Source organism: Bacillus rossius, chromosome 1, assembly GCF_032445375.1.
Source record: "Bacillus rossius redtenbacheri isolate Brsri chromosome 1, Brsri_v3, whole genome shotgun sequence".
Lineage (NCBI taxonomy): Eukaryota > Metazoa > Arthropoda > Insecta > Phasmatodea > Bacillidae > Bacillus > Bacillus rossius.
In genome coordinates, this window is record NC_086330.1 from 277,021,837 (window position 1) to 277,047,160 (window position 25,324).

Sequence of the window (25,324 nt, forward strand, 5' to 3'; positions counted from 1 at the left end):
CACTGTAAAGACTGAGCTGAAGCCTAGACACTCCAAAATGACATGCCTGTATTTCTTCATTATACTTGGTACAGTAATTCTCTGAAAAGTTCATAAGTATTGCAGTGTCGTTATTAAGATTTTCTTTTAACTCCCTAAAGGCTTTGTACTGATGCAATAGGTTTCTTTCGTGATTATAATACGCATCCAATTCCTTGTGCAGTTCTTGTATCTCAAACGCTCAGCTATACGTTTTTGTTCTAGTATTTCTTCTTTTGTTTTGGTGGCTTCTTTTTCGGTGGCATTTTGAGATAATACCTGCGAAGGAGACGATACGTTTAATAGTCAAAACCTAAGAAAACAGTCCCCTGTGCTATGAACAGTCCCCTATGCTATTAAATGACCGGGGACTGTTGGCCAGGTGACTGTCATATTTACATGAATACTTAATAAAACAATATCATTTAAAAACATTCAGATAAACGAAACAGATGTGGCTACAAACTAGATGATCAATTATTTTAAACAAATTGTCGTTATTAAAACTCTTAAAATAGTAAAACAAAAATTGCTTACCAGTGGACTTTTTTCAATAACGGCCGAGACGCGTGGTTCACCAGTTGACGCAGTAGTAGCAATAAACAAAATGGCGGTTGCCCGCTTAGCTACACAACCAAACGAACTTCACACCGATTGCGTTCCGTTTCACGATCTAAATGCTTCGCGCCAAAATTAAATTTGACTTCAGCGCCGTTTTAAAATGTTAACAGGGGACTGTTTTAATAATTTGAGGACAGTATTTACACATATACCTATATATATATATATATATAGGGTAAAACCGGGTGTGATGGCGCACCGGGGGAGACGGCGCAGTGGCTGTAGTTGGCACGGTGCTCGCTAGATCGCAGCTCTAGGTACCTTGGATTGTTCTTGCGTAACGCAGTTGTAATGTGCGCTTGTTTAAGCTGCGGCAGACTGTTCGATTTCGTTGAAATCTAAGGATTTTCTTGGTGAGTACTTAGTTTTAGCGTTGAATTTTCGTGTCATGTGAGATTAAAATCATAATTGATGAAATGGTTTTAATATTTGTTCTTAAACGCAACCGTATATGTTCATTTATACCTCAGTGGATAGTTATGTACGTTTTCAGACATATTGGTTTCCTGGTTCTCTAAGTGCCTCACTGCGCCATCTCACCTTGAGTTTTGGTACAGATGGCTCACTCAGTTTGCGGGTGAGATGGCGCATATTGTATTAAACCATGAACATTTTCTTTTTGTTTATTTGAGCACGCATGCTTTGTTGTTTGACGAGTTGACCATTCATCGTAAAATTGGCTTAAATATTATACATATATTCGTATATTGTATGTAAAAAAACTCATAAAAATATATTCGAATGTTTAATTGTTACATGTTTAGCATGAAAAATTCTTGTAAATAAATTTTCCCAGATAAAAAAGTGGCATAAAGTTGTGATAGTCAACATTTAAGAAAGTGTATATTAAAACCAAAGTTTTCGTGTTCACGCCATTCTTTAGTTAAAATTTTAGAGAGTAGTGTGCACATTCATGTGCTGTAGTTTTTAACAAAATGGCATATTTGTTCTTTCAGGAATGAAATGGGCAGAATATACATAAGAAAAGTTGGAACACATTCTAGAGGGCAGTGGTCAGAAGAAAATCTCTGCGAAGCAGTGGCTCGTATCAAGGCTGGAGACATTAGAATAAGAGAAGCGGCGAGGTACTACAACATCCCAGAGAGCACTTTACGTCGAAGAAAAAGTTCTGGTAACGTAAAAAAACTTTCTCTCGGTCCACAAGCTAGTTTGGGAGCTGAAAATGAAAGGCGTTTGGTATCACACATTAAACGACTTGCCTCATTGGGTTTTGGACCTACCCAACGTACAGTCCGTCAGTTAGCATTTAACTTTGCTGAAAGGCTTAACGTTAACCACCGTTTCAACAAGGTAAAAGCAGAAGCTGGTTATGATTGGTTCCAATCATTTATGGAGCGAAACCCAGACATCAGTTTAAGGCAATCACAGGGCTTGTCTGTAGCACGGGCGCACGGGTTGTGCCGGGAGGAAGTTGACGAGTATTTTGCATTGTTGGAGGAAATAACGATAACGCACAGTTTATTTGACAAGCCAGGTAACATCTTCAACGTAGATGAATCAGGCATTCAACTGATCAATAAACCGGGCAAAGTTTTGGCTGCTAAAGGTTCAAAAGATGTTTTTAGTCTGACGTCTGGTGAGAAGGGGGAGACTATCACAGTGGTTGCTTGCGTTAATGCAGAAGGTAGGTTTTTGCCGCCTACAATCATTGTCAAAGGGGTTTACAAGAAGAGAGAATTTAGTGATGGGCTTCCTCCAGGTTCAGAGGTTTATATGAATTCAAAAAAAGCCTATATGAATTCGGAGTTGTTCTTGAAATGGTTCAGAGAAATGTTTTGTTCCAAGAAACCTCCTGGCACTAATTTGTTGATTTTGGATGGGCATGCCTCACACTGTAATTCAGTAGAACTGTTAGAGCTGGCTGATGAAAATAATGTAGTGTTGCTATGTCTGCCAAGTCATACTACACATGCCTTGCAGCCACTTGACAGGTCTTTTTTTGGCCCACTTAAAAAATATTATAACCGAGAAACACAGGCTGCTATGAAGTCAAAAGGTAAAGAGGGTCTCACCAAATCAAGAGTAGGCCATTTACTAGGAACAGCATGGAAAAAAGCAGCATCGGTAGAAAATGCAGTTAGTGGATTTAAGGCATGTGGCATATATCCATTTAACCCAAATGCAATACCAGACTACATGTTTTCCATTTCAGATGCTGCTCAAACTGTAGAGCTTCCCAAGACAAATCTGCCTGATTCCCTTCCTACGACTTCGACTCAATTAACATCAGACAATGTTGCGCCAGCTCAGCCAGGCCCCTCTTCTCTTCCATGTGTCTCATGCCCTCTTTCAAAATGTGACAAAGCTTTAAGTAACCACTCTACACCCACTAAAATTTTGAATGATATCAGTCCATTACCCCAGATGGTAAAGCCAAAACAAATTAGAAGAAAACAATCTGCTGTGGAGCTCACCGCTCGGAAAAACATTGAAAAGAAGAAGAAGGCAACAAGACAGAAAATGAAGAATGAATCTGTGGATCAAAAAAGAAAAAAATCAGTCAACCGTAAGAGTATTCCTAAACCAAGAGACAATGTTCCTACCTACAGCGACGAATCAAGCGAAGTTGATGATCCTGTTTCATATGATACAAATCGTTGTGCGGAGTGTTGGGAAAACTATTTTGTTACTCAAAAAAATGTAGACTGGATCAAATGCTGTAAGTGCGGGAATTGGTTGCATGAAACATGCTCAGTTTACAAAAATTTGTGCAACGATTGTGGAAGGGCTTCGGCAAGGAAGACAAATCTCAAGAAACAGAAGTAGATAGATAAGAATTCTGTGCTTCAATTTCAAAAGAAGTGATAACTTCAAAACGAACTGATCACTTATTTTTTTGAATTCAATATCTTTAATTTTACATAAATGAATGCCTGAGAATAAGTTTAAAGGTATATAAGGAATATATTCTTTCAAAATTATTAGCATAGGTCTACTTAACTACCACTACAAATTATAGGAAACTTGACTTGCATGTTATGTCATTTTAAAGTGGATAATTTTTGCAGCATTAATAATGTTAGTAAGTGTTGTTAAGGGATGTGTTTTAAATAGTACTTTGTCTAAATAAAATTATTTGGATACTTTTGTTACTACTTTTAATGTCTGCGCCATCTGTCCCGCACTGCGTCAACTGTCCCATACTCCTGCGCCATCTCACCTTGATGTTCAAGGAGAGATGGCGCAAAGCAACACTTAGAAAAATGGGGCCATTTTTTATAAAAAAAAATATATTTTATTAGTATCGAGGTTTTGAAGCAAAAATTAAGAGTTAGAGTTAATATATATCCATTAACATACAGCGTATTATCAAAAATAAAATTTCTATAGCATTTACTACGAAATGTGCGCCAACTAACCCTGTTTTACCCTATATATATTGATTAAAATTCTATTGTAAAAATGTAACTGTGATGTATACAGATGCGTATCGTTTTGGTTAATGTATTTGGACATTTTTTATTCAATTATCAACGGCAAAAAAAATATTTTTAACAAGATGTGTAATTCTGGAAAAGGGACGTACCAGCGGATTGTGTTTTAAGACGTTTGAGGTTCATTTATTCGAATATTACATTATTAAATTACTGTATAAGCTGTTACATGCCAAGAATACCTAATACTATGTCGGTATCGATACAAAAAATTGAGAAATTTTAAGATTTTTTACATAAAATTAGCTTGGGATAGCGATTTTCCATTTAGTGGAGAAATGCCCATACATAAGATATATACATGTTTTAGGTTATAATTCATCACCAATGTGTTCCACTATTACTTGGATAATTTGTTTAACAAGGCTGTTGGCTGAGCTTTCATTATTACGGTTTCACTGGATTATGTAGTAAGTAAAAGTGATAACAAAGCAAAATTTATGAATTACAAAAACAAACTACAACCTCTTACGATAAGGAGCGGTGTAAGTCAACGTGCCATTTCTATTTATGTACTAGATGACCCGGTGAACTTCATAACACATAAAATTGATTTTATTGTTACTCTCCATAAGCAATTATCTACCCTTAACAACCTTATAACCCCAATTCATTAAAATCTATTATATTCACAGCATCGGGTACGGTCTGAGTTTTAGTGAGTTATTAGATTAAACTCGTTTGTAATTGAAATTAATTCAAAGTCTTTTATTTACATGAAAGATAAATGCAGTAAAAATTCAGTGCAATGCTTTCTGGTAAACTATGTTTTTAGTTTTATTTCCGGCGCGTAAATATACAAAGATGATGGCCCTTCTGATACGCGAACACTCGACATACATTTGTCCATGTGCGAAACACGGCAACTTCAATTCACTTTTACAAACTTCCAATGACTGGCCTTGTGATTTGTTGGTAGTCATCGCGAAGACCAGACGCACGGGGAATTGCAGGGTTTTAAAATCAAATGGCAAGTTTGTTGGAATCATCGGTATGCGTGGAATCAAAACATCCTATCCTGTGTACTTTACCTAGATCATCACCACCTGAATGACGTTGTTCATAATCTTTTTCATTACCAGTCTCGTTCCAGTGCAAATTTTGAGGTGGTAATCCAGCCAATTTCAGCGAATTAAAAAATCCTGTGAGATAGTTGACTACCTTATCCTAGTTGATAACTGTGTCCATTGAGTTTAAGGAAAACAACCTTCCCGGAATGAAATTTTGAATGGAACATTGGGATTATCGACATCTTTGCTTCTCACCACCAATATGACAATGTTATGAATAAGTATGGATGACCATATAGTCTAACTTACAACATCGCATCTAGCATGCACTCGTGCATGTAACACAGGCATCGAATGTAAATGGCCGACAAAATTGTCCCACGTTGTTTGCAGAGTGGTATATAGGGAAGCGGCTACTCAGAATCCGGCGCGAGCAGCACAAAATACTTCAAGCTTGGGCGGAGTTTAGCCTTGGAGGAGTGGCCTACTAGGAGCGCGTCCTGGCGAAATGATGTCGGTGGAGGGGATAGACTCGGTTTACCCTCCCTCACTCCATGGTCATTCCCTCCTCATGACGGCGCGGTACGGGTCGGGATGTCTCGACAGCATTGCTACCTGCCTGCCTGCCTGCCTTCCCCGTACGAGCGGAGCGCCGCGCGAGCTAACAGTGGCTACACACAACGTTTCATTCAACTCAAATGTCAAATAACGCGAAAAGTATGTTTATCGTAATGGTAGCATTTTTTTACGCGTGTGTAGTAGTTCATAAGTAAAAAAAAGATAAATGTATTACTATGTTTTTGCTAAAAACACAAACTTTTACATGAAATGGGAAAAGTGACATTACATCATAATTTTCGAAGTCATGTGGATATTAAACGTTACATTTTCTCCAAGGAACATGAAATTACCTTATTCTGAAAACAAATCTTGCCGAAGTTAAATATATTTTCCGAATCGATGTTATGTATTTTATGTAACTCGCATCTGTCAATGATAATTGTAAAAGCGTTTCGAAATACATAAATATTATGTATTATGTTTAAAAAAAAAAGTGTTCGAGTTTTTATAAGATGGAATAATTTCCTTTGTAATTGTTTAACTTGTGTCATGGCAATGAGTTATCATGCAAGTAGCATATATTTTATTTGGACGTGGTAGAAAAATGTACTGTACAAAAAATCGTTACATAATTCCACATTAAAAACATGTATTTATTTCACATGTAGTTCATACATTTTGTTTCACACCAATAGACAATGTTCATTACTTTATAAAAGACAAAGAATTTTAAAAATAGCACTATAAATTAAACCAACGTGCGCACGAGTTACTTCCAAGAAAGTCAAATTAAAAAAAAAACTGTACGGTATAATAGACATTTCAAACATAAATATTTTTACATAACAAAATCCTTTTTCAAAACAGTTTGCTGAAAAGTCCAACAATCTTAAAAGTATGTAGATGGCCTTTAGAGAGTTATTTAAGAGAAACAAATGCTTTAATAGAAATAGTTTTACAAATCCGATACAGGAAAAGACAACAGATTATTTAAACAAGTTTAGTAGAATAACACTCAAATTGGTTTTACCTGTGACGCACAAAAAATGTACATAAGCTTTATATTTTTAACTAGACAGGCATGTATACTATTTGATTTAATGCACACACAATTTCAAAACAACAAAGCACTGAATTTAGTTCAGCTTACCACTGAAGCAAAATATTTTTATGGTCGCTATTATACATTATTTAACGAAATTTATTTCGTTCCTTTTTGTTAGGACATACAAGACAAGAAGTTTATGCACACCGAACACTCTTTTTAGGAAATTCTCTTTTTTCTCATTTACAAATTTTACAAAATTTCTCAATTGGCTGCCAAATGAATTAATTTCTTTCAAACTAAGTAACAGTTAAGACCACCTCAGTATTTATTCACCTAAACAAGCAATTACTTCTATAATTTTAAAGCACCATTGCTCACTTTAGCATTGAACCATTCTGGAAAGGTTAACTCAGCTTTAAAATTTACATTATAGGTAAGACATTTTTTTTTTTTACATATCCAAAATAATTACGGTAATGATTCTCTAGGTACCTAGGCACTGAACGTGACCACACGGGCTATACTTTCTTATGTACATGTAGGTGCTGGCATACTTAAAATGAAGGTTCATGAAAATGCTTGTTATGGTTAAACGTTCTGGAAACAATGAGCAAGAATAATTTCCAGTATGAAAGGTGATAGTCTATGAAGCTAAGTGAGCAGGCGACGTAGACTGATAAATCACAGGTCACTATAAAAATTTGTTTGAATGATTATCCAAGACCAACATTTTCTTGAAATTTCTGCAAAAGCTTGAAAAATGTTCACGTTTAATGTAATCAGGATGTAATATTCGGTTTTGTTTTGGACGATCTTCGTTTTCCCATGCATTTTATCTTATGGCTTCTGATAGCCTCTGTTATGTGCGATGGATCCCGAATTTCCATATTTCTTGTATGTCTAGGATCAACTAATTCAGGAAGAACGCATTTTGTGTAAAATGAAACGAGTTTTGGCTTCATTTTTTCTTTCCAGAATGTGTCGTCTCTGAAAATTTCCAATACCGTACTTTTACTTTCTTTTGGATCGAAGTCCAGATGCCAAACAAGCAAATATCTCTTCTGGTTATGTGAAGCTGACCCTGGACTTGGTAGAAATATTCATGATCTTTTTTTTAACGAAATGACAGTAGGACTTTCTTCAGAATATTTCAAATACTTTATTTTGCCTTCTCGCATGGCTTCATTTATGTCCATTCCATATGCCGAAGCAGGACACTTTATTTCTACGAAAAGGTCTTCGCCAACAAGGCCATCGGATGTTGCGGCAAGAAATGGGTGATTTTGGTCAATAAAAAGACCAGCTTTACTTAAATTAATTTTTTCCTGGTCTTCTAGCTGTTTGATGGCTATTTCTTCGGACTGCCTGCCATGTTGTACTGCTGGAACATTAAGTATGTCATGAGAGTATATTATGGCTCTTACTAGGTTCTTGCAGCTTGTTGTTGGCTTCATACATATCACCCTCCCGAATTTTGAAGCTGTCAATAGTTTCCGTCTCATTTCCAGCCATTCTCCACTTCCTGCTTGTAGTATCTTTTCTCTTTCTATTTGACGGCGTTCTTCATCAGTTTTCTGGATGGACTGTAATATTCTGGTTTCTTCTTGTTGGTATACATCCACTGGCATGTCTGGTTTCTGGCACTGAGGCCCATAATCTTTGTCACTGATTGCTTGGGCTAGAGATTTCCTAAAATCGATTCTTCTGCACTTTTTATTATTTCGTATTTTCTTAATTCTAGCTTTGCGCTTAAGTTACAATTTTTTTGCAACTTTGTTAGGGCTGATGCCATCCTGCATTGTCTTGTGAAGAATGTAATGTGGCATTCTCGTATTGTGTGCTACCACAGCAGCAGCACATCTTCCCTGGTATGACCTTCTGGTGGTATAGTTTATACGCTTACCACCAGAAAACTTAGCAATGACCGAATTGAAGTGTTCTGCAGCATTATTATCAACATCAAATATCAAGCTACGTGCCTGTGTAGACAAGTAGACAGCAGCATTTTTGATTTGAGAATACAGACCACTTTTTGAAAGTTCTGGGACATAATTAATTTCACCTTCCTTTTTCGCACTCAATATTTATTATAAGAAATCATGGACAAACACCCAATGACGCACTTGAATATTACAACATACAGCAGTAAGGATTCCTGGCGTTTTTCCAGCCAAGCGGCTACCACAAGTAACACAATAATTTGTTGATAGTCGAACGCATTTGTAAACTAAGACACGCTCAAACAAGGGAAATGAGGTGGGGGATGAAGAAACTGTATTTTGGAACAGAACACAGTGAGTCATCACTAGCTTGCCTTCCATTCTCGCAATTATTCCCCCACCCTCATAACTTCGCCCATACTGATTTATGTAACTATCTTTTGGCTTGTTTTATAATAACACTAGTATTTTTCACATCACATGGACTCTTCTAGGACTAATTTAATGTGCTATTAGTTCACTTTTTAAAATTACTAATTGAAATTGATAATCGATGACGTATGTATGGTCTTCAAGCCATAATAACTTCCTATGACTTACATACAACAGTAATAACGAGTATCTAACTTTTCTTTAATCTGTCCGTAACACTAAATATATTTTTCCAAGAACAAACCCATAGAAGTTCAATTACTGGACTGAAAATTATTTATATGAAAATTTTAAGCCTTTCATTAGACTCCGAACGTAATAAAATGCTAATTCTAAATGTTATCGTTAAATACAGTTCGCAGTTTGTGTAATATAAAGCACTGGCTACTTACTCATCAGGATTCAGAACCATATTTTCATTCCCTGCGTTGCTTGATCCTGGTAAAGAAAAATGAGCTGTCAAGTTAGCCGTTTGGGGATCAGTTACTGTGCTGTTGACTTCCTCTTGAACTGCACCATATTCTTCAACTCTTCGGATTTTTCTAAAAAATTAAATGCATTGTACAAACTAAGTTGTAAATATGTTTCTTAAAATAGTTTTTAGCCGGGTTTGGAATTCTCCGGTGTTCTTTTACATTAATAAAAGAAAAATTAATATCGGTATCGCTATATCTTACCTTGGTTTCTGGTACTCAATCAGAGCCGTTGCACTTCTTTTCTTCCGTTTCGCACTTAAATAAAGTCGCCATAACTTACCGATTCATTTGTCTTGCTTTTTTTTTACATGCGTACCGAATAACAGACAATTGCGTCTTTTATATTATGCGAAAGCTCACAAACAGCATTAACGAACCATTCAACGAACTTAAAAATCTTGTACAATGTAGGTTGCTACCGAGTGAAGATTCTTTTCATAGTCCAGGAAAGATATGAAAAAAACATGGAAAAATTGCAAGAAAAAGTTTTTTTTACATCAAAATTAGCAGAAAAATTCGTACAATACATATCCAAAATCCATCGAAATCCACTTTCTTTTGGTAACTTTTTTCCGGGTTTTGACCCGAAAAAATTCGAGAAAAAATACCTCAAAAACAGTGCATCTCACGACAAAACCTGTAGAGACCAAAATTAAAGAACATTAACTTTTCCATAACATATTCAAAGTTCAAGAAAATCCGCTTATAACTTCTGCTTCTCTTCTGGGATTAGTCCCGGAAAATATTTAAAATGAAATAAATGGAAAATTATGCACTTTACAGCAGAATGGTTTAGGAAAAATATAAAGTAAACAATGTTTTTCATAATATATTTGAATTTCACACAAATCAACTTATATATTTTTTTTGTTTTCCAGGAAATGTCCCGGAAAAAAATTATAAATAAAGGAAACTGTGCACCGTACTTCAAAATCAATCGTGAATTAAATTAAGGGCAAAAAAATTTCATTATATAATTGACCTTTATCAAAATTTGCTTAAAATTTATGTACTATTGTCCTGGTATAGTTACTATTAAAACGATTGAATTCCCATTCCCTTGTACTGAGTGATTTTATGTATCCATGTGTTATAACTCTGCAAGCTCGGTGATGAAATTTGTAGTAATATGCTTTTCTGCCATGCATTCATGGGATGTGACACAACATCACACATCTATGGTATAGGATAGGGGGGAGTATTTGATCTGATCCAGAATGACTGTGCCTTCAGGCAACTTGCGAAAGTTTTTTCAGATAGTATTCCCAGTGTGTCAAAATAAGACATTGTAAAATCGGGAGAACAGCTGCTAGTACGCCTGTACAGTGGGTCGAGAAGTGACACACTTGATACTTTTAGTTTTAAAGTGTTTAGTGAGAAAGCAGCTACTAGTTTCAAATGTGTACAACCAGAACAGTTACCTCCAACTAGTGCTTCAGCTCGTTTCCATTTCTTAAGGGTTTCCTATCAGATACAAGAATGGAAGGGAATTAAAATGAATCCATAAGAATGGGGATGGAGAAAATGTGGCCACCTTCTCTTGGCAATTTCGACAGACAAACCAACAGCTCCGGAATGCCTTTTGAAGGTAATCAGGTGCACTTGCAAGGAAGATGGTTGCGGTGCATCCAACTGCAGTTGTAGGAAACATGGCATCTCATGTTCTTCAGCTTGTGGAAACTGTCATGGATCAACCTGTAAAACCGGCGTGAATTACCTCCCGACGACTGCAATTACTGTCATGGCTTTTAAGGTAGGGTGTTCCTACATATCCATGCATGTTTATTCAGTATTGTTTGTTGCAGAGTGCATCCCAATATGTGTATATTTTTCTATTTCTTCTCGAAACAGGTCACTGGAAATCTTGTGTAAATTTAATTGTATGTAGGTATGTTTTGTGAGAATGGACGTGTCGAATTTTTCTTTCAAACGATAAGCAGTTGAAATGAGTGATTTTTTTTTCTGGAAAATAATTTTGGTAAATTTCAAAAACGTTTTAACACGTCACTAACTGAAAAATTAATATAAGTTAAGTTACTTTAAAATATATGATGGAAAATGAATATAGCTCGGATCTGACATAATTTGACATGGGATAAAATGCTTTCTGTTATTTAGTCTACATATTCAATACTTTTTCCGTGGCCGATCACAAAATAAAATCTATTGACCAGATTTCAGTGAATTTAGGATCTACTATAATAAATCTTGCGTGCTTCTGTTTGTCCCACCGAAACTTTTTCAATACGATGTTCCGTTTTCGTTTTATTGAATTTTTAAAGATTTTCCAGTACGAGTCACAAAAAAAACTATATACATATGTAAATATATATATATATATATATATATATATATATATATATATATATATGAGCAGATTTTGGTGAATTGAAATTATATTTAATACAAAAAAGTCATTAATTTAAGTCACGACTTTCTTTGACGTACGATACAACGTTTTCGTTTTGTCTTTTTTTTTTTTCAGGAAATTTTCTGAAAAACCAAAAACCTATTTAGTGTTGATTTTTGTGAATTTGTAATATATTATGAAAATCGTGGTGTACTTTAACTTTGCCCTGAAACATTTTGCTATAAAATGCGCCATTTTCAATTTATTTCATTATTTTAGGTTTTTCCGGGACGAATTCCAAAAAACAAAATAGTAGTTATTGGTGGATTTTTGTACATTTTTGATATGTTATGGTAAATTTGGCTCTCTTTAATTTTAGTGCATATACCTTTCTTCGTAGAAAGCACCGTTTTTCAGTTATTAATTTATTCCGCATTTTTCCGGGAAAATTCCCGGAATAAAACGTTGCCAAAATAAAGTGGATTTCGGTGGATTTTGGATATGTTATTCTACGGATTTTTCTGCAAATTTTGATATAATAAAACCTTTTCTTGCAATTTGTCCATAAATCGACCCCTTTTTCTCATAAAATGCCTGGACTATCAAGCTACTCGCCAAGGAAATCGTCTGTCCCATGAATCCTTCAGAGAAACGGTGTTGCTGTGTTGTGGGAGGAGGGTTGTGGGAGGAGGGAGGAGGGAGGTTTATCACCGTTACAGATCAGCACTTCCCCTACAGCGGGCGACGTTGAGGCATGTCACTGCTATCCCCACCCTGCTCGTCTTCCCGGAGCTTGGCGTCAACTTTCACGTCGAGCAGCATAAGGCAGACACTAAAAATATGCCAAATTAGCCAGTTATCCTAACCAAATACACTGATATTTAATGCTGTGACCTTATACTTTTAATATACCACTTTGTTCAGAAAAATATAATCTTTACCAATATAGATTCAAATTTTCATTTTTCTCATCGAATAACTAGAAATTCGTCAACGAATTGCTTGTTTTCACCATTTTTTAAAATATATTTTGCGTCACGATTTCCAAAATATAAAACTATATTGGAAAAACTGCATTACTTTTCTCGTCAGATTAATAATCTGGAAGCTGTAGCCATCATAATTCTCGAGAAAATAGGCTAGTAGTGGACGCATGTATAACTGGTTTTACAAAGGGGTATATACCACTCTTAACAAAATCGCGTAAAGGAATTTATTTTTCAGATCGGAGCTACTTTTGGGTCAAACAATATATGTCAATCGCTCAGTCTCAATGTTGGCATCCATGTCAACCACGAACTAATGGAAAAGAGAGCGATACTTCTTGATCGTAAGTTTTCATAAATAAAAATTAATAGCACTTACTTTATTATTGGTTTTATCACATTTTGACTAACCATTTTGATGTTGAAATGGTATCCGTCCTCGTACTGCCAAAATATCAATGGATATTGTAGCGCATCAGTAGTATAGGATAGCCGGTCCGAGGACTGGCGCTGGCGCGTGGAGCCGGAGCAGGTGTCCGCCATATTGGATTGTGACGTCACGGCGGCCATCTTGGATGGTTGTGACCTTGACCTTTGACCTTGACCTTGACCCCGGCGGCCATTTTGGATCCGCCATCTTGGATCCGCCATTTTGGATGACGTCATTGTGTTCTCGAAAATTCCGGCGATGTGTTTTCCGCCATTTTGGATGACGTCACCGTTGCAATTTGGACGCCATCTTTAACTTTTTTATTTATTATCCGATTTTAATGAAATTTTTTTTAAAAATTATAAAAAAAATTCAAATAATAAAATTATAATAAAATACTTATAAAAAATATACTTTTACGACACGGAGTTTGGAGTCCTCGGTTCGAACCCGGTGAGGGCAAAAAATTAAAAATGGCGACCGATCCTTCCCCCTAGGTGACTGCAGGCAGACTGACTCCCACCACTTTTTTTCAAAGCATATATATCGTCACCTAGTATGACGTCATGTCCGCCATCTTGTCTTCGATGCTGGAGACCACCATCTTGTTTTCGGCCGCTAGAGTACGCTGACGCCATGTTAGTTTAACTCTTACCCGCTAGAGTGCAGTAATCATTTATTATTGCTGTGACACCCGCCATCTTGTCATTCGGCCGCCATCTTGAAAATCCGTAATTATTTAGCTAGAAATTCGGGAAAAGTTCCAAAATTCATTAAATAAATCACTCATTAATTTACATATTGATTCGATGGATTCCTGTCCTCGGTTCGATACCCGATCGATGCAATAATGTTTAATTTTATGAAAAAAAAAACAATAACTTCAATAAACCATGTTCAACATTCTTAAAGAGACTTTAAATCCTCTACTACCATCATCCTATAAGCCATCAAGACCAACATATTGGAAATTCGTTATTTTAATGCTAGAGATTCGGGAAAAAGTTCAAAATTCATTAAATAAATTTGTAATCTATATACTGACTGATTAGATCGACTAAGCTCCTTGGTTCGATCCCTGGATGACACAAAACAACTTTAATTTTAAAAAAGTACCACTAATGTGTAAGGTTTGAGAAAATAAAAAACACTGCAAGTTCTTTTAAAAAAAAACTTTTATTACATACATACTACACTACTACAAGTACAAAAAAATACACAGACAAATTACTAAAGCCTTGTGGATTTCTCGATTGAAACAGTCTTCTTATTGTACGGACTAAGCCTTTTACATGACTTTGAATGTCTATTCAGTTTATCAGGTCGACATAATGGTACACCACAATTTGCACACAAAGCAGAATTATCCACTTCATTAAAAGGACAGTGATATATTTCGTGTCGTTGTGCACTTTGAATATTTGCCAATGTTTTGTTACAAAATATACAGCTTGATTCCGATGAATGTACAGCCAGTCTATCACAATTCCTGAGGTGCCGTTTTAATCTTCCATATTGTACAAACTTGCTTAAACAACTGTTGCACTGATATTTAATGCGTTCAGAGTTATCACTACAATTGTGTATTACATAATCACGTAATTTCAAGTTTTTGATCTTCTCGCAGTACGTGCAGCCGGATGATGGAACACCGTTGGATGCACCTTCCTTCATCAATGCCACTGGAACTGTTGACAACCATTGTAACACTGCTGGCATGTTAACTTCTGAAGCCGTTGAGGTCTGCTCTGCGGAAGATGTTGCACGCGTCGAAATCTCCTGCTGTGCTGAGAGAGTAGGTGTAGCTGTAGACGTCGTTCTCATCGTGCTCTGCACTGATGATGGTAGACCTTCGATCCAGGTTGGTGTTGATACTGGTAATGATGCCATCGAGTTCTCAAGAATAGATAGATACTGGTCCATTATGTTATACAAGTCTAACTATCCGAGCCGTTCATCACCGCAGCCAGAGACGGACTGAAGTCCATATCACCTGGGGTCTCACTTATATAGTCTCATTAGCTGGTACAACACATGAGTCAAATCAATAACCATGTTCATTATACGTCTCGGAGCATTTTTTATAATGACGATGTAAGCTATCGAGACGTGAAATTAGTTTATTGCACTTTTTGCACTGAAACAGTATTCTTTGAGCATTATTCTGACAGCTGCTTCTTTCATGTCTGCGCGCATTTGAAGTGAAAGTAAATGATGCGTCACAATATTTGCATTGATGCGATGTATGCTCTTCATGAATTGAAGTCTGGAATGCAGATGGTGAAACTTCAGCTGATGATGGAACAGCACGTATCGTTGTCTCCTCTGCAGCAGGTTTCGGAATCTCCACCGCCGCCGTGGTCTCCTCTGCAGTCGGTATCGGGATCTCCGACTCCATCATCGTTGCTGCCATCGAGGCCCCGGCTGCTGTCGGTAAACATTCTATTCCGGTCGACATAACTAAATCTCACGAAACTTAATGGAGAGAGCACGTCCGTACTGCACCGCGACCAGAGGTGAACTGCGGGTCCAGTCGTCTGAACCTCGCTTATATACCCGTGGTCTACTGGTATGCCTCATGAGTCAAAATAATGTCTGTATTTAAAATTATGTTTTTTTCCTATTAGGTACCTAAAAATTGTAGAAATAAAAAGCATACGAGTTCAAGTTTTACACATTTATTTATAAAAATTACACAAATACATATTAGGTTAAGGAATCAAGCATTTTCACAAGCAAAGTCTTTAATGCCGCACGAACTGACACGTCGACTCCGGTCCCAACTGGTTCGTTGACTCCGGTTCCAACTGGTTCGCAGGCCACAGGATCAGGAACACAGGTTTCCAGCTGGTCATCTTCTGTGACGTTGACAACTCCGACAAGACATGGTCGATGACGTCTGTGACCACGTCTACGCCTGGGCTTTGGCTCAGTGCTAGTTGGGACAGATTCACTGCCTGAACTGCGACGACGAGACACACACTGTTTGGGCGTCTGCGTAGAAGCATCACAGGTCGCAACAGGTTGCAACATGCTCATGTTTGGTGTTGCACATGCAGACGAGGCGACTACCTCAGCGATGCTAGCAGGAAGGATTGTGTGTGGTCTCATGTGATAGACGGCACAGTTTCCAGGTTCGCAACAAGCTACCAGCTGCTGAGTCGGTTCGTAGGACACAGGAAAGTGCGCAAACCGCCAATGCTGAGCACCTCCATCACAGGTTTCTGTATATGTACGCAGATATCCGGAATCCCAGTAGCTGTACTCGACACTGCTGAAGCTAGGTCTTGCGCTCACGTACACGTTAGCAGGATGAAACGTAAACATCTTCTTGCAGGTCGAACGTCAACTGAAGGCACGTACGTATGTACGCCATTTATATATGCAGGCTCCTACTAACATTGTGTGTGCCATTTCTGCATTAGCTGCGAGTTTGTACAGGCAGAGACACGTTCAAACTTGTCAAATGGCTGCATGTCGTATATTGCACTAAGCTTGTGCAGGGAAGGACAGCCGTAGTCGGTCTGTATATCTACGATTTCAGCTGCTCCAACGTCGCACAGTTCTCGTAGCCATTTCTTCTGTTCGGGTCCGGCAACGTAGATTATTTCGTTTTGAACTAGTAAATCTTGAAGTGTGTTTTTCACTTGGTGGTACGGAATTTTTCCTTCGTCCCACTCTAGTCCGTGATAATATTTACATAGCCATTCGTTCGACCGTTTACTTTTTTCGTCTAGTAGTTTCCACGGATACGGAGGTCGGAAGCTGCGGGTTCGAGTCTTGTCTCCAGAGGTGACGCTAATTTCCTTGAGCACGAATCCATTTTGACTCTGGAAACCTTGCAGGTTGCAGTACATCTTGTCGCTAGCAATGCTCGGTCGTAACTAAATTATCATCGAAAACGAAACAGTATTTATGTCAGAATTTTCACAAGTTTGTCTCGACAATTGTACGATGCAAGCCGATCGTGAAGTATCAGACAAAAAGCATAGGTGTTTGGCGGAATATTTCCGCTAGTCGTTATCTCGATCCTACAGTCGATGATGTTTGAATTTATTCGATCATCCTGTTTGGAAACGTCAAACACCATTAACGGTGCCTTGTTCTTGAAACTGTCAGGACTCAGTATCGGTGACTGTCTCTGCCCATAGTAAGCTTGCTGAAACTTGGCATACATTTGATATGCTAGAAGAAATCTTCCACTTTCAAAGTCCATGTTCATGTCAACGTACGGATAACTTTCGCTGTTTAAAAATTTTTTTACATTGCGTATTTGACAGTTATCGAATACGGAGCGACTTACTCCTGCATTGAGCTGTCTTCCGGTCTGAAGCCCGACGATGATGTATCTTGGTTTTTCCGTAGCGAAGCTGGAATTTACTATCCAATTGATACGCTGACTATGAGGCAAGCCAGGATAAGTTTCCAGGCTCCAGGATCGGAATGGCACATCGAAATTCTTGCCATTTTCTATGTTCTTCAACATCTTGACTCGTTCAACGGTGCTCACTTGGATGTGGGGCAGCATCCACTCGATAGACTGTAGTGTTAGCGAGACATCTTGAGGGTTTTCTGCAGCGGCGACAATTGCATTAATGTGCGTGTTGGCTAGAAGCAGTACGAGCTCTTGTTTCGAATTAATGATTATATGCTTGTAGTCCTCAGCGAATCCAAGAAGCATGGACAGAGGAACACAAACTTCGAACTTCCCTTCGGCATAAACCGGAAGCTTATATTCATCCTCGAGAGCCCAACCGGCCATCTTTGCAGCAGACAGTTCATTTGGCGTGAGCGAAAGGTAATTTTTCATAGCAGATGTTATGCCTACATCTCTCGTCTGGTCTACCTCGACACCATTGAGTACATAAGTAATGCGCTCGATTAGGTGAAGAATACCATTGCAGGATATTGACGTCGTTGTCGGATGCGTACCATCCGCTTTTGTAAGCGTGCCTCTTATACGTAGAAATGACTGCGAAGGTAAAGTACAAATATCTTGGTGCTGTACAGCAATGCGTACTTCCGATGGTAGTGCGTAGGCCTACGGTCCGAGCAGGAAAGGCTGGTACTCGTGCAATTCCATTTTCGTAATGCTGTCATCAAAAATGACTGGATCTTCCACATTGAGGATTTCGTCTTCCATATTTATTCGGCACTTGTCCAATACTGAGAAGATACTTTATGTTGTCAGGTGTTAATGCACCGATGTCTGGTAGAGAACTGTTCTTGTTCACGCCAATACGATTTCTTTTATAACTGTTCGGTGTTACGAACTTTATGCCCATCGCTTCAAGTGCAGACGTAATGTAATTTCTTCGTCTTGAAAATTCACCAATCGTCCTCGCTGGTCAACGATTCGGACGACGACTTCGTGTGCGCACTTCACGACGACTGGAACGTAAATGATACTTTGCGGTACTTCGACCAGTTTATATCCTGGCGGGACCATCGGCGAAAACTCGTGCAGCATGTTGCTTAGTCTTCCGTTGAGATACGTTCCACTTGCCAAATTACAGTTTATTCTTATGACATTCACAGGCAAAATGTTTACTGCGCGTGTAGATTCGTACGTTCTTCCCGTATCATAAACCTTTGATTCGAATCCGAGCATCGTACCTATGGTGCCAGGTTTCGTAAAGTCGACATTTTCACTGCATGTTAGAATGCTTTTTTGAGTGTTTGGATTTCCACGCAGTTGAAAGTCTACATCCTGTGGTAACATATCCCTGATGTAATTTGCAATGTCGTCAATTTCGTAAGAGCCAACAGGTAACCGTATTTCATGAGCGGTCCCATCACTTTTCAGGAAGCAGATCTTGCAATTTTCTTCGTCGATATTAGGTATGGCATTATACGTTTGAAAATCTACGAGTCCGATACACCATTCTCCGTCTAAATCCAGAGGCGGGAAATGAACCGCCCGCAGCTCAGATGCGTGACCTGTCAGGGTAAGTGTTATCGACATGACTAATAAATTAACATCACTGCACAACCTTTAAGTAGCAATTTTTATTTGTCAGCTAATTTTTGTTTGTTAAAAAGCGAAGACACAAGTGTCCGCAGTTTGTTTGATTAGGCTTCTGTTCCGTTTCGTAATTGTAAAACAACGTAGTGGACCGGCCCAGGTACTGTCGCAGTTCGGGCGGAGGGCGTAAATTACCGAAACTGTCGTAGTAAGTAGCTTTTTTTCCAGACATTATGTACGCCACCCAGTGCGTGCCGCGACCCGCCGACGTGTCTAAATTAATTATGGCGCACTCACGTGTCTTTGGCTTGCTGGGCAAAGTGTCTCGCATAAACACGCCGCGGAAATTTGGTATTTTCAGTTTGCGTGCGTACTTTATTAAATCTACGTTGGTGAGCGGTCGTTTCGGTAGGGAACTTAGGATTTTCTCTTTACACGTTTCTTTCTCATGCCTCGTCCTGTCTTGTGAGGATGCAAGTACAGTCCTGCGCCGTTTTTTTTACCGATGGCAATGGCTTCCATGCTGGCATTGTGTCGCTGTGCTTCTTTTAACTGCTTGCGCTCATTCTTCGAAGTGTTGACTGCCCGCACTATACCGCTCGTTGCACCGATAAGGCCTCCGAGAGCACCCAATGCAGGCAAAAGCAAAGGAAGAAATCCTCCTATAATCTTCTTGTCGAGAGTCTGTAGTTTTTGCTTGGCTTTTTGCACGCCTGCACCGATCTTGCGCTTCTTGGTCTTGCGTGAGTTAGTCTTTGACTTGATGTAGCTGGTTCGACGAGCACCCAGTCCTAATTTCGTCTTTGCCTTCATGATCTTAGATACGCCCCACGCTGCGATTTTCTCTCCTAGTCCCGCGTTCGGCGATTTACTTATATCTTCGGCTTCCTGTGCCAATATCTCGTCGGCCCGGTGCCTGGATTCCAGATCCTTGCTTAATGAATATGCGATATCGTGCTGCTTGCACTTTTCGTCGAGAGAATTAATGCCCACGTCACCACGAGCTAACCTTTTCGCTAGTTTCGTGCCGGGGCCGCAAAATCTGTAGCCGGGAATGTGTAGCTCGAATGGTAGATTGTTTATCAGAGAGTTCACGAGTCCTGCGCCGATGTGTTTTTTGTTCTTACCTCTTCGAGTCATTACGCACAACTGACCAGAAAGTATAAATGTGTTTGATTTTATACAATTACTTTAGTACAATGCAGGTCGTCAAGCAAGATGTTTGTTTGCCCGTGCGCATTACGCAAGACGATGTATTTAGTGCGCGTGAATCACGACATGGCTTACTGTTGCCTTCTGCCGTACGTTGCATAATGGCGGGTCCGTCCAACTGCGGTAAAACGTGTGTTTTACTGAGTTTACTGGAGGAGCCAAACGGTCTTCGGTTCGAGAACGTTTACTTGTATTCCAAGTCGTTGCAACAGCCAAAGTACCAGCGCCTAGCAACTGTTCTACGATCTGTGGATGGTCTGGAGTATTTTCCGTTTAGCGATAATACCGATGTTGTACCTCCAAGCGAAGCAAAAGCCAATTCCGTGTTTGTTTTCGACGATGTAATGTGCGAGAAACAAGGCATAATACAAGAGTACTTTTCCATGGGCAGACACGCCAAGGTAGACTGCGTTTACCTGTGTCAGACGTACAGTCGTATTCCAAAACATCTCCTACGAGACAACGCAAATGTCATAGTTTTGTTTCGCATGGACGAACTTAATTTACGCCACGCTTATGATGATCACGTAAACACCGACATGACATTCCAGGAATTCAAAGATATGTGCTCCTTGTGTTGGAAAGAAGAACACGGATTCCTAGTCATAGTCAAAGACTGGCCTCTATATAAGGGCAGGTACAGACGAGGTTTCGATCAGTTTATCACCAAACATGAGTCATAGCATTTCGAAATTCGGTCGTAGCAGTCGAGACTTACGTACTGCTCTCAAGTCTCATGACGACGTTATCCGCAAATACATTTCGCTACTGGCTCAAAAAATAGACGGGGTGAAAAAGGAATTACTTGAGTACCTCGTAGCCATAGACCAGCGCGTGGAAGCTTCGGATTCTCGCATTCGCGACATGATCGAAGTTTCGAATGCACAAAGACGGGACGATCTGAGGACTTTTCAAAGTAGTCTGAAAGCATCACTATCTCAATCGTCAACAAATTCAGATTTGGCCAAACACAAGAAAGAAGTTTCTGCGAACGAATAGAAAAGTATAAAAGGAGGTCTTGCAATAAGTTTTCAGCCAGTACAATGTCGGACCTGGCCAGTGACCTTCATCGAGCTATACAGTCTGTTCGCGAAAAATATTTACTTGCTAGACGAACCAGACTTGCACGTGAGATGGAAAATGAGGAGATATTTAAACCAATCACTAGTCGCCTCGACGAACTTAAAAACAAGGAAGAACCAGCCTTCATTGTGAAGACAGAAGTTGAAGATGAAATGCCGACTGTAAAGAAGAGAAAGTATGAACCAGATCGAGAAGAAGAGGACTTAACAAGTACAGAGTCCATGCACAAGAAAAAAATACCGAAAAAGGGACATCAAGTTAATGCAATGGTCCGACCATACCTGATATCGTTTACGAGCCGGAATAATGACACGACCTACGGAGTGTACAGAAAACATAATAAATGGTTCCTCGGTGCTAAAGAAATAGACTTTCTACCAGGAAATATCGTGCGCGTAGCAGAGTTCAAAACGCGCGGGACTCCGGGTCTGTACGAATTGCTGTTTCGCAGGGAGCCTAAAGGATATTCTCACAACGACTTACAAGAGCACAAAAAACTGCTAGAGCTAACCAATGCACATTTTCGCGATAACGATCCAGATAGTGGTGTATATAAAGACGTAGATCATGAAAAAATCGACATTCTCGCTAATCTCTTCAGTGAACTAACAATACATGGCGAAGGTTTAAAAAAGCTAGAAAGTGGTCAGACATTTGACTATGTATATTGGGACGACCCTAATGAATTAGTTGATCGCCTTAGAATTCTACATGCATCGCTTAGTGTAGGAAACTATTCGCACATCAACGAAATAGTCTCCATACTTGAAGAACTGAAGGAAGCCGGCTACATACAATGAGCCGAACCGGAATCGCTCGCGAACTTCATGCTCCTGCTAGACGGAAATACCTTCGTCGCAAAGTCATAGTTCGTGGAATTGATGATTTATTCCAGGCGGACCTTGTTGAGATGATACCGTATTCCCGATTGAATAAAGGTTTCAAGTACATGTTGACAGTCATCGATGTTTATAGCAAGTTCGCTTGGGCTAGACCTGTCAAATCAAAGACTGCAACTGACGTAGCCAAGGCCATGAACAATATTTTGCGTGATGGACGTGTACCGTCGCACCTGCAAACGGACCTCGGGAAAGAATTCTACAATGCGACCTTCAAGGCTTTGATGAAGAAGTATGGCATCAAACACTACTCTACATTTAGTAACGTCAAAGCCTCCGTTGTCGAAAGGTTTAACAGAACTTTGCGTTCCAAGATGTGGCGGCAGTTCACGGCTAACGGAAATTACAAGTGGCTTGACATCTTGCCGAACTAATAAGCGAGTATAATTCCACTGTGCATTCTACCACGAAAATGAAGCCAAAGGACGTAAAGGATAATCGCCTGCTTCAAACAGTTTTTCCCAACACGAAGAAGAAAGATCCACGAAAGCGTAAAGCTAACGTCGGCGACATTATGCGAATCTCCAAGCAGAAAGGTATCTTCGAGAAAGGTTTCACTGCGAACTGGAGTCCCGAACTTTTCCGTGTGACACATGTTCGTGAATCAGAGCCTAGGACCTACTACCTCGAAGATTTGGACCACAAACCTATACATGGCGGCTTCTATGCCGAAGAGATTCAGCCTACGTTGTATCCCGATACGTACTTGGTGGAGAAGATTATAAAACGAAGAAATGGACTGTCCTACGTCAAGTGGTGGGGCTTTCCACCTCGCTTCAATTCGTGGGTGGCTGATGCAGACGTCGAGAAATCCACAAGGCTTAAGTAATTTGTCTGTGTATTTTTTTGTACTTGTAGTAGTGTAGTATGTATGTAATAAAAGTTTTTTTTTAAAAGAACTTGCAGTGTTTTTTATTTTCTCAAACCTTACACATTAGTGGTACTTTTTTAAAATTAAAGTTGTTTTGTGTCATCCAGGGATCGAACCAAGGAGCTTAGTCGATCTAATCAGTCAGTATATAGATTACAAATTTATTTAATGAATTTTGAACTTTTTCCCGAATCTCTAGCATTAAAATAACGAATTTCCAATATGTTGGTCTTGATGGCTTATAGGATGATGGTAGTAGAGGATTTAAAGTCTCTTTAAGAATGTTGAACATGGTTTATTGAAGTTATTGTTTTTTTTTCATAAAATTAAACATTATTGCATCGATCGGGTATCGAACCGAGGACAGGAATCCATCGAATCAATATGTAAATTAATGAGTGATTTATTTAATGAATTTTGGAACTTTTCCCGAATTTCTAGCTAAATAATTACGGATTTTCAAGATGGCGGCCGAATGACAAGATGGCGGGTGTCACAGCAATAATAAATGATTACTGCACTCTAGCGGGTAAGAGTTAAACTAACATGGCGTCAGCGTACTCTAGCGGCCGAAAACAAGATGGTGGTCTCCAGCATCGAAGACAAGATGGCGGACATGACGTCATACTAGGTGACGATATATATGCTTTGAAAAAAAGTGGTGGGAGTCAGTCTGCCTGCAGTCACCTAGGGGGAAGGATCGGTCGCCATTTTTAATTTTTTGCCCTCACCGGGTTCGAACCGAGGACTCCAAACTCCGTGTCGTAAAAGTATATTTTTTATAAGTATTTTATTATAATTTTATTATTTGAATTTTTTTTATAATTTTTAAAAAAAAATTCATTAAAATCGGATAATAAATAAAAAAGTTAAAGATGGCGTCCAAATTGCAACGGTGACGTCATCCAAAATGGCGGAAAACACACCGCCGGAATTTTCGAGAACACAATGACGTCATCCTAAATGGCGGATCCAAGATGGCGGATCCAAAATGGCCGCCGGGGTCAAGGTCAAGGTCAAAGGTCAAGGTCACAACCATCCAAGATGGCCGCCGTGACGTCACAATCCAATATGGCGGACACCTGCTCCGGCTCCACGCGCCAGCGCCAGTCCTCGGACCGGCTATCCTATACTACTCGCATCGTAGCTCCTGTGCATTTCGGGCCTGGGTAAGTTCATTGTTCCAACGATGAAGCGCAATACCTGAAGACTGCAAATTTTCTCTGATAATAAAAACAGCCACTTCGTCGATTATCGGCAAATTTAACCTTTTTGCATCCTTACCAGCAGGAGTTTGGTTAGCTCTGGTGACGATATAATGAATGTCGGATGGCATCCGATTCAAAGCAATTTTGAACAGTTTAATTCATTGTTCTGATGAAGAACAGTTTGCAATTATCTGATAATGGATAGCTTCGTTATCGCATTGTGAGCCCAATGGTGATTAACTTCCGTATCCGAATTGTCTATTCAAATAAATTTGTAAGAATTGATGGTTCGCATCCAGTGGTGGTAACAGCGCCCCTACTAAATAACATACTTGCCCTTAAATTCTAAAGTGGGCATGAATTTGTCCCGTACAGTATAGGTTTTGCCAAACAACGTCATTTCGAAATAACTGTTGTATTTTTGGATGTTGGCCAGGAAATGAGTTTAATCATTTCCAGTTCCAGAAACTAAGTTTAATAGCTCTGGTGGCGGAACAAATCCTGGCAATTTCGCTTTAACACCCACACAACACAATCCAGGAGGTTCACCGCTGAATTTAAACGCCTTACAAAACGGACAAACGACTGAAATGTCTACAATCGTAACTGATCTGTCCGCACTGTAATTGAGTTCCGGATAGTAACGGAATTCCGATTGTTTCAGGTTCACAGGAGCACCACGTCGGCGCAATTGGCCATGTTCATTGTGTCGTGCTTGCTGGCGTTGTGTTTGATGAGCAAGAGCTCGTTGCATTCTGA

At 39.1% G+C, this 25,324-nt stretch overlaps 1 protein-coding gene across 1 annotated transcript; it reads left to right on the forward strand.

Annotated features, from left to right (window-relative positions):
* Positions 1-950: 950 nt before the first annotated feature.
* On the forward strand, positions 951-25,324 carry LOC134527480 (uncharacterized). The gene is made up of 3 exons (XM_063360184.1): positions 951-992; positions 1,596-3,166; positions 25,230-25,324. The coding sequence occupies exons 2-3, from the start codon at positions 1,603-1,605 to the stop codon at positions 25,322-25,324; spliced, it is 1,659 nt and encodes a 552-aa protein (XP_063216254.1). The 5' UTR covers positions 951-992; positions 1,596-1,602.